This window comes from Lotus japonicus, chromosome 5 (assembly GCF_012489685.1).
Source record: "Lotus japonicus ecotype B-129 chromosome 5, LjGifu_v1.2".
NCBI lineage: Eukaryota > Viridiplantae > Streptophyta > Magnoliopsida > Fabales > Fabaceae > Lotus > Lotus japonicus.
The window spans coordinates 49,011,534-49,022,551 of record NC_080045.1 but is presented as its reverse complement, the minus strand read 5'-3'; the positions used below and the strand labels follow the sequence as shown (position 1 = coordinate 49,022,551).

The following is an 11,018-nucleotide window of genomic DNA, read 5'->3' as shown; positions in this document are numbered from 1 at the left end:
GACAAACAAGTTCTGAATCTGACCCAAGCCTATTCGTTCAGAAGAAGAAGAACCAAGGGTTACTAAAAAGAGAGCTAGTTAATCTATCATGTTCGTTCTGAACAGTGGCAAATACTTCAGAAGCTCTGAAGATGGAAGCTCTCAAGAATATCTGAAGAACTCAAGTCAGAAGTTCTGAAGACCAGATGTTCCAGTGGAACGGTCCAGAAGCAGAAGACTCAAGTTCTGAAGACTTGCAAGAAGTTGGTTCTGAAGACCCAGGCTATTCTAGCTCTGACCATCAGAAGTTCTGAGGAACTCGTTCAGAAGCAGAAGTTGCATGGTCAGAAGACTCCAAGCTTCAATCTGACGATGATCAGAAGCTTCATCAACGTTCATCTGAAGCTCCTTCATCACAAGTCAACTGGTGAAAGGACAGGTCGCTATCACAGTACAACGTCGTACAAGTCTCAGTCTGTCTGCCACCTACCTTGCACAGCCTAGCAGTCTGATATTACAGAATTGCCACTCCAACGGATAAAACCCTAGCAACGGCTACATCACAAGTGTTGGAGTATATAAAGGCTGAAGAAAGAAGAAAGAGACCAAGAAACTCTGCTGAAAATATTCAACATATACGAACCATTCTCTTAGCATTATTTCTTCACTGTTCTTAAACTTCTGAGTTTACTATTCGCTTGTTAGAAGCACTCATTGTAAACCCGAAACCTTTTACATCATATTGTAAAGTTCATCAAGAGACCAAGGTTGGTCCGATCTTGAGAGGACTGAATCAAGGTTGATTCAGTATTTAGCTAGTCTTAAGAGGATCGGTAGATCAGCTTCTTAAGAGGATACTAGTGAGAAAAATCAGTGTACTGTTAGTCACTTAGCAGATTGCAAAGTGCAGTTGTAACACTCATTGATTTTAGTGGATTGCCTTCATCAGAAGAAGGAAGAAATCACCTTCACAGGTGGACTGGATTAGCTTGAGCTTTTATCTCAAGTGAACCAGGATAAAATACTCGTGTGCTTTACTTCCTATCATTCATCACTTAGTTTTTATCTTTGAGTTTTGAAAAAGCCAAAAAGTATACCCGAGATTCAAAAACTCTATTCAAACCCCCCATTTCTAGTGTTTTTCGCACCTTCATACATGTGAGCCTGACCCATTGACTCTTAACTCTGATGGGCATCCAAATATTCATAACAATTTCCAACTTAAAATATTTTCAAATTGACTTGATTAATTCATTTCATCACTTTCTTTTTTATTTTATAGACTGAAAGTGTTTTTTGTCTGTTCTGTCAATTTTGTAAAAAAACATTAAATTTCACTGAAAATAAAAAATCTCAAATTTCCCTTTGTTCAAAACCTGATTTCACATTGGACAAAATTCTTCAAATTTGATGAAATTTTCACTAAATTTCTAGTTTCTAAATCCTTAAAATGATTTCATATTCTAAATTTACTACAAGCCCCTTAAATATTTGGATAAAAAATGAGAATTAAGAATAAGAATTACTACAAGCCCCTTAAACAATACACTATGGAGTTTGATCCCGTATGCACTCCTATTGTCAATTTGGATTTAACGTAACAATATCTGCTTCAACCAAAAATCGTTCAATAGCAATGACGTGTGGGCCTCTCATCTCCTGCGAATCGGGTGGTGGAGTCATGAGTTCCAAAAATATGGGGGAGGGATTTGCATTTGAAGCAGAGGTTTGGGCTATACATGAAGTTCTTCATCTTTGTGTAGTGAGGCAAGTCAAATTCTTGATTATTGAAAGTGGCTCATCTTTAGCAGTATAGGATGGGTCAATAACATAAGCAATAGGCCGTGAAAACTGATCAATGTCCTAAATCAAATTGACTTGTGGATGACGGATGTGAGATGCCTGAAGGGAAGCAAATTCTGAAGCTGATAGATTGGCTAAAAGAGGTGCAAATTATGCAAAAGATTTATTTTATTTTCAAGAATCTCTATAACCCAGTTGGATATTGTTGTTGGCCTTATTTTCTTTTTAGCTTGTACCATGAAACTTGTATTGTAACTCTGATTAGCGCGGAAATTCTGGTTCACGCACAGGACAGATGTCGAACCAAATGTCTAGGACATCTGACACAACGTACAACAGATAACAGCGGCAGTGCAACACAGTATTAAATAAAAAAAAACAATAAGAACACCGAGAATTGTTAACCCAGTTCGGTGCAACATCACCTACATCTGGAGGGCTACAGCCCGAGAAAGATAATCCACTATTATAGAGAATCAAGTACACAAAAGGTCTTAATTGAACAGTCCTTGTTCACAGCCTTTCCTACCTACCTCTACCCGTGGTTATTACTTAGGTCTCCCCCTAAGTATGAGAACCCCCTCACTTTCTCTCAATCACTGCCACAGTGATTAACAGCTCACAACAAGAGCAAAGACAGATCTCATGATCAAACAACAAAAAACTCAACTCTCAGCAAAAGAATCAATACATGAATATGCTGAGAGAACAACAAGTGTGAACACAGACAAGAGTAAACCCTAGTTTTACTCAACAGAAGCTCTCTGCCTAAACACTAGGTTTTAGTCTTCATATATAGCAGTCATCCAGGCCTTGTCTTTGATGGGCTTTGACACGCAAAGGTCCACACAACACTCAGGGAGTTACTAGGAAACAAATCTGCAGAAAAAGTCTTCAATAAAAAGTTTCCTATTCCAGAAATAAAACTCCCACACAATCTCAGATCAAATCATTGAAACCGATTAGATCACATAGAATATAATCCTTGCACGAGGCATAGAAGCTTCCAGAAATACCCTAGCTTGATCACCAAGTAATCAAAACGAAGCTTCACAGAAAACCTAGCCAGCTCATTGCAGGTTTCGCAGGGACAGATGTCACAGGCAAGATGTTGTGACATCGGGTCCGACATGTTGGTCAAAAACGTAACTTAGCTAAAATGCAGACAACATACCAAAGGAACAACAAGCGCTGGATTTGAAAGATGGTTCTAGTCTTTTTTGTTGGTGTTGGCTTGTGGATGAGTACTCTTTTTTCTCTTTTGGGTTTTTCCCACTCGGTTTTTCCAAGAGAGGTTTTAATGAGGCATGCTCATGAGCCGGTTAACACTTTTTTTAGTCCCTCTTTAGACATCTTTACCTACTATGAGAGGGTTGTTCTCATAGGTTTTCCTATTTCAATAATACCAATCTTTTTGTTCTAAAAAAAAATAAGCATTAGGTAAAAGAAAATTGACAAGAAGATCACATTTGTTTAAGGTTTAATACTCCCTCCGTCCCTAATTATAAGTTAAAGTTGTAAAAATCACACTTATTAAGAAAGCCTTAACTGATGCATTGGTTTTTTAAAAAAATGTACAACTTTTCATGTTTACCCCTATTCAAGATAAAACTTTTTAATTATTATACTATTAATAGTGCTCCACTACTAATAAATGCAAGGTCAAATATGGAAAGAAATATTAGCTTTTACAACTTTAGCTTATATTTAGTGACAAAACATAAGTCTCAACTTTAGCTTATAATTAGGGACGGAGGGAGTAGCATTTTTGGTCCCTCACTTATCACGATTTGACAGTTTTGGTCCCCCAAGAAATTTATTAACCTACAACGTCCCTCACATTAACTAACTGTTGTCGTTTTGGTTTTTTGTCAACTTTCACCCAATATTTAACGGTTTTTAATTAAAAAATCAATTAAAAATAAGGCTTGAAGAACTGTTTTATGTTTTCTAATAAACAATTTTATGGTTTCTAGTGTTTTATAATTGATTTTTTCATAAAAAACCGTCAAAAATTGGATGAAAGTTGACGAAAAACCAAAACTGCAATAATTAGTAAACGTGAGGAACGTTGTAAGCTAATAAATTCCATGAGGAACAAGAACTGCCAAATCGTGATTAGTGAGGGACCAAAAGTGCTATTAAGCCTTTGTTTAATTCTATATAAAGTATTTCAATTACTCTAAACAAAATTAAGGTTTTTTTTTTTACATCGAAAAGATAAATTACTGCACTCTTCAGAGATTGATTCTTGGACCTCCCCACCCAACTCATATGTTCCTAACTCTTACCACTTGAGTATCATTCGGCGACAAAACTAAGGTATTAAAGTCACTTATAAGTTATATCTCCCGTTCAAAAAAAAGTCACTTATACCTCAAACTAGAATTAGAAGTCCAATTATACCTATCAAGATGGTTACCAATGACATTTTGTTGGGTTGTTTAGATATCAAACCTAAAAGGGATTGGGAGCAATTTATTGCATGTTTAATTTGTTAAAAAACTGACATACGGTTAGTGCTTGGTTGATGAAATTACTTGCTGCAATTGAAGCTCGATCTAAATGAAATGCATTTTACTTATAGATGCACATAATCAGTGATAACACATAATTCAAATCAACATGGTAGACCCTTTAACAAATATAGCATCCTTTTTGTACTCCCCTTTAGCATTGAAACTAGTAAAAGACATGGGAGGAATGCCTTGTTCATTGGTGAAAACATTGCTAGGATCAACCTGAGTCTTGGCCATCACCAATCTGCCGTAGTTACTCAAGAAGTACTTTTCACCCCAAACCTTAGCTTTTTCAACTGCATCTTTTGCACTAGCACCATTGCTAATCTTCTCCATCACTCCAAGGTCAAAATCCATGTAATTAATATATGCAGCCCTTGGACCCCATGAAACAAAAGGAGTCATAGAAGCATAGAATCCTCTAATCCAATCAATATAATCACTGCTTTTGTCATTGTCAGCTTCTTTCCAATAGATCAGGTACTGAATTGTAAACAGGTTTCCTGATCTGTGTGGAAAAGCAATGGATTCACTGCTTATATTATGCATCATCCCACCATAAGGGTCCATAACGATTTGCCCTTTAGGCTCCTTTTCAAGAATTTCCAGTGCAGTTTCTATGCCTACAAGAGGGACATGGATCCTCACAAAATCTGATTTTGCCTTGAAATATTCTTTATCTTGCATATACCTGTTCTTCAAGTCAGGGACCAAGGCTCCATCACCTAATCCAGAGAAGAAAACAATTGACTCAATCCAACTCATTTCTCTACATTCTTCTTGCACAACACCCAATTCAGGAAAAGTTTGGTTTAGAATGGATATAGCACTGTCCCTAGGACCAAGATAAAACCCTTTAAATGTTGCTGATATGCCTATAGTTTTAGCCTCGGGCAAACCTGCACCAACAAAGCATGACAAGTAGAAATCATCTTCCAATTTGGGTGCCACATATTGCCATTTGTGAACTAACTTAGCAACATGACTTTTTGTGCCTTTCCTAGACGCAATGAAACTTGTTACAACTTGTGGCACTTTCAACAGCTTGATTTTCCAAGCATAAACAATCCCCCAAAGACCACCCCCTCCTCCTCTAATAGCCCAAAACACATCCTCTCCCATGGTTTCTTTATCTAACAATTTTCCATCAGCATCAACAAGAAGAGCATCTACCACATTATCTGCTGCAAGACCATATTTTCTTGACAACAGCCCAAATCCACCACCACCAACATGCCCTCCAACTCCTACAGTTGGACATGACCCTGCTGAGAATCCATGCACACCACTTGATTGGGAGATTGCATAGTAAGTCTCTCCCAGTGTGGCACCACCTTCAACCCATGCTGTCTCAGTCTCCATGTCCACCCTAACATGGTTTAAGTTCATCATGTCAATGATGACAAAACGGGTGTCGTCATCAGCAACTGAGGAAGTTCCTTCATAGCTATGGCCACCACTTCTTACTCTGATCTCTAGGGAGGCTTCTTTAGAACATGCTACACTTTTCTGCAGCTGCTTCAAACTCTCTGGCAGTACAATGGCTATTGGCTTAGGAAGCTTAGGCTCTGCAAACCTTAAGTTTTGAATGGAAAAATTGAGAATCTTGAAGTAGTTATAAGCAGAGTCATGTTCATTGTAAGGGAAGGTGGTAAAGTTTTTGATTTTGTGATTGTCCAAACAAGAAGTGAAGTTTCTTAGTGAATCAGATGAACACAGAGATACATCAAAAGATAACAAAAAGAAACAATAACATAGAAGGCATAATCTTTGGAGGAAGTTGAACATGGCTTAAGTTTACTTGTGAATGTGAGACTGAGGAAAATGGTGGTCAATAATTGGAACAGGAGAAGTTGAAGTTGATAGGCACTGGAGAATGAATGAGTTAAATGGTTTAAGACAAGAGAGGATGGAGAAACGTAGCAACTATGCATACGTTGTAGCCGGCCATAGAATAAAATTGCAATTGGAAGGTTGAATTGAACTTGAACATTGTGATGGAATCAATTTGCTACTTAAAGCAGACAAAATTTGAAACGCAATCAACATTTTAAGGAACAAAATTAGTGAGAATGAGGCTCTACACATGAGGATGCATAACTAGTAGACATAACAGTTTGCCGGCTAATTAAGTTAAGAGCGCCAGGCCATTGATTTATTTATTTTTCTTAATAAATTTAAATACGTTCCTGTTTTCTTTTTTTCAAATATTATATTTTTCTATATTTTATCTCATATTATCTTATACTAGAAGCTATTTTCGAAACCAAGAAATAGTAACTCTTATAGGTGTCATCCTCTCATGCTTTGTCTTTCTTGATTTTTTTTTCTTTCATACTATTCTTAGTAGGTATATGATATTTCTGAATTTTATTAATTTTGAAATTGAATTTTATCCTCATTCTTAATTAATTCTGACTTTTCCAATATTATTTACTCTCATGATTAATAATGAGAAATTATATTCCTTAAATCACTGTACAAAATTTTTCAACCAAAAAATAATTGATCTAAATCCTTACTATTATAGAAAATTATTAAACCTTCACCCGAAATGTGGGCATTTTATTTATTTACTTTAATATCAATTAAATTTTATCTTATCTTATCTTATCCCATCTTCTCTTATACTATATACTATTTTCGAAACAAAAAAACGACAACTCCGACAAGTGTCACGCCCTCAGTCTATGTCTTTCTTCATAAGTTTTCTCTATCATACTATAATTAGTAGGTAGATGATGTCATATTTATCTTTTCTTTTTTTTAGTAATTTAAATATTAAATAATTCTATATTTTTTAAAGTAATTAATGTATTAATATTGTCTTTAATACTTATTATTGACATTAGAATAATTAATAAAATTCAATTCTAACTTTTTTTCAAAAATAATAACTGTATTAATTTGACATTTAATGGTTTTTAATGACATTAGAATAATTTATAAAAGTCAATTAATTGTGACTTTTCTACCATTAAAATGCATGTTGATAAAGTTTTTTTAATGATTATGTTTATTTTTTATATTACAAAATAATTTTTTCATGTATATTTATATTTTCTGATTTTTTAGTAATTTAAATATTTTTTAATTTCATATATTTGAAAATAATTAATGTATTAAAATTGCACTTAATAGTTATTAATGACATTAGATTAATTAACAAAAGTCAATTGTTACTTTTTTCTAAAATAACTACTGTATTAATTTGACATTTAATGGTTTTTAATGACATTAGAATAATTAATAAAAGTCAATTATGATTTTTCTACCATTAAGATTTATGCTGACAAAGTCTTTTTTTAATGATTATGTTTATTTTTTATATTACAAAATAAAATAAAATTTGAATGTAATATGTTACGTTCAAAATGATACCATATGCTAAAAAAAATTGATGTCAAATAGTTTTAAAGGATTGTTTGGAAATTAACTCAAAAATTTTGTATTTTATGTTTTCGTATACACATCTGAAAGATTAAAACTGTTTTAGTTCAAAGCATAACAAATTAGAAAAAAAAAATGAATTAGAATGTTGTACCGTCATGGACTTTGGACAGGATGGTTAGGTCTCTACCGGAAGGCTAGGCTGCCCTCTGAAGTTTGGGCTGGACAGATGAAGTCTGGGCTTACATGCTAGAAGACTAATATAAAAGCTCACTCCACTACGAAGACATTCAACCATCGATGAGGAAGCAAATTGATCGTTGATCACCCGCTTGGTCAAAGGTTATGACTGTTGCTGACCAACGCAGCCTGACACCAAGTCAGCCGACCAGGTGATGAAGGGCTTCCTTGATGGAAGGGATTGATCCACAAGTCAACCGACACGCTAGTGATTACGCCCCATTAACGGGCATGATCGGTCAATTGTAATAAATACATCAATTAGGTTTCATAGGCCAACCTGCTATAAAAGGAAGACTTCCCACTTCTATGTACAAGATCTTTTCCCTATTGAAATAACACTCTAAGTCTTTTGTTCATCTGCTTAGCTCTTAGGGTTTATATCAGAACATTGGCGCCCACCGTGGGGCCTGGTAAAACATTCCGGCTTCCACAAGAGTTTCTTCATCCCCTGCCCTACCACCGCAGCCTAGCCGCCTAAGGCTACGAAGGGTGTTGTTTGGGACATCACTCACCTCAGCAAGTCTAGAACTGAAGGTTATCCGTAAATTCAGAGGGAGGATGTGCAAACACTATGTAAGTATAACACCAAACTTCTTACCGTTAAAATATTTACATTGTTTTGCAGGAAGACTTTCGTCGACAACAGGTATGTCAATGTCAAGAAGGTATGTCGCTACGGTCACAACCTATAAGGAGAGAGGAAGTCGACCGGTTGATCCAGATGCACAACCGTGGAGGAATTTCAGAGCATGCTCGCACTTGGGTTTAAAAGCAGGAAAAGAAGGAGGGTATGTCGCAGACGATAACTGACAATGAAGCTCTTCCATTCGCCCACAAGCAAAGGTAAACTAACTTGGTAAGATAGTGTTTTCATTTGAGCACATGAACAGAGCAACATTGTGATCCTTCGAAGGACCTTTATATTTCGACCAAATCCATGTCCAATCGTTGGTTTGAGTATAATAAACGCCCATAAAAACAAACAAGGAACTTACAATTTTGAAGGATACTAAGAAGTCAAACAATCATGCGTTCAGGATTTCCGCCGACTCCGGTCGGGTGTCAAGTCTCATCACCTAGTCCCCGACTAGGTGCATTGAACCTCCGCCGACTCCAGTCGTGCGTCGAGTCTCACCGCATGGTCCTCGACCAAGTGCATCTCTTCTCCGCCAACTCCATGTATGAGGTCGAGGTCACACCACTTGGTTACTCGACCAAGTGCGTCTCTTCTCCGCCAACTCCATGTTTGGCGTCAAGGTCACACCACATGGTTACTCAACCAAGTGCGTCGCTTCTCTGCCAACTCCAAGTTTGGCGTCGAGGTCCCACCACTTGGTTACTTGACCAAGTGCGTCACTTCTCCGCCAACTCCATGTATGGGGTCGAGGTCACACCACTTGGTTACTCGACCAAGTGCGTCTCTTCTCCGCCAACTCCATGTTTGGCGTCAAGGTCACACCACATGGTTACTCGACCAACACATCACTTGGTTACTCGACCAAGTGCGTTGCTTCTCCGCCAACTTCAAGTTTGGCGTCGAGATCACACCACTTGGTTACTCGACCAAGTGCGTCACTTCTCCACCGAAATCACATCACGTTAATGCCAACTCGAAGGCATGAGCTGAGATCTCAACACTTGCTTAGTTGATAGCTCCAAATAAATAAACGAAGACAACCGATAAGCATGAAAACGACGAGGATCGGGAAAACGAGGAAAATACGAAGTTAGTCTCATTATAGACTAACACCCAACAAAGCATCCAACCAAAATAGGGTGTCCAGCCATCATAGGCAGTCAAATAATTGATGACATCCAACAGAGCTAAAGGGAAAGGAAAAGACGAAAAAGAGGAGAGAAAAGACTAACTAAGGAATGAAGAGATGAAGCACTTGAATTAAGAGAGAAAAGGCCAACTGTGGAAGGAGGAAGTCGACCGGTGCCGACCGTGGAAGAAGGAACTCGACCGGTGAAGCACATGAATTAGGAGAGAGAAGGCCGATCGTGGAAGGATGAAGTTGATCGGTGCCGACCGTCGAAGGAGGAACTCGACCGTGGAAGAAGGAACTCGACCGGTGAAGCACATGAATTAGGCGAGAGAAGGCCGACTGTGGAAGGAGGAAGTCGACCAGTTCCGACCGTGGAAGGAGGAACTCGACCGGTGAAGCACATGAATTAGGAGAGAGAAGGCCGACCGTGGAAGGAGGAAGTTGACCGGTGTAGACCGTTGAAGGAGGAACTCGACCGTGGAAGAAGGAACTCGACCGGTGAAGCACATAAATTAGGAGAAAGAAGGCCGATCGTGGAAGGAGGAAGTCGACCGATGCCGACCGTCGAAGGAGGAACTCGACTGTTGAAGCACATGAACTAGGAGAGAGAAGGCTGACCATAGAAGGAGGAGGTCGACCGGAGTCGACCGTTGAAGCACATAAACTAGGAGAGAGAAGGCCAACCAAGACCAACATTACTTTGCATACACTAGGAGAGAAAAGACTGACTGTGAAGGGAGGTAGATGACCGCTGTATCAGACATTAAGGATGACCACGAGTAGCTAAACCACAAGAGGACGCAATGGAACAGGTCACAAGACATTTAACTGTGGCACACAAAAGCTCTCTTAAGGCTTTTGCGACTAAAGCATTTAGCCACAAGTCTTGGGGGGTTGTGTACTGTCATGGACTTTGGACAAGATGGTCAGGTCCCTACCGGAAGGCTAGGCTGCCCTCTGAAGTTTGGGCTTGACAGGTGAAGTCTGGGCTTACATGCTAGAAGACTAATGTAAAAGCCCACTCCACTACAAAGACATCCAACCGTCGATGAGGAAGCAAACCGACCGTTGATCACGCGCTTGGTCAAAGGTTATGACTGTTGCTGACCAACACAGCCTGGCACCAAATCAGCCGAACAGGTGATGAAGGGCTTCCTTGATGGACGGGATTGATCCACAAGTCAACCGACACGCAAGTGATTACGCCCCATTAACGGGCATGATAGGTCAATTGTAATAAATACGTCAAATAGGTTTCAGAGGTCAACCTGCTATGTACATGATCTCTTCCCTATTGAAATAACACTCTAAGTCT

At 38.3% G+C, this 11,018-nt stretch overlaps 1 protein-coding gene across 1 annotated transcript; it reads right to left on the bottom strand.

The window, feature by feature from the left end:
• Positions 1 to 4,344: 4,344 nt before the first annotated feature.
• On the bottom strand, positions 4,345 to 6,282 carry LOC130716570 (berberine bridge enzyme-like D-2). Its single transcript, XM_057566535.1, has one exon. The coding sequence runs from the start codon at positions 6,087 to 6,089 to the stop codon at positions 4,398 to 4,400; it is 1,692 nt and encodes a 563-aa protein (XP_057422518.1). The 5' UTR covers positions 6,090 to 6,282; the 3' UTR covers positions 4,345 to 4,397.
• Positions 6,283 to 11,018: the final 4,736 nt, after the last annotated feature.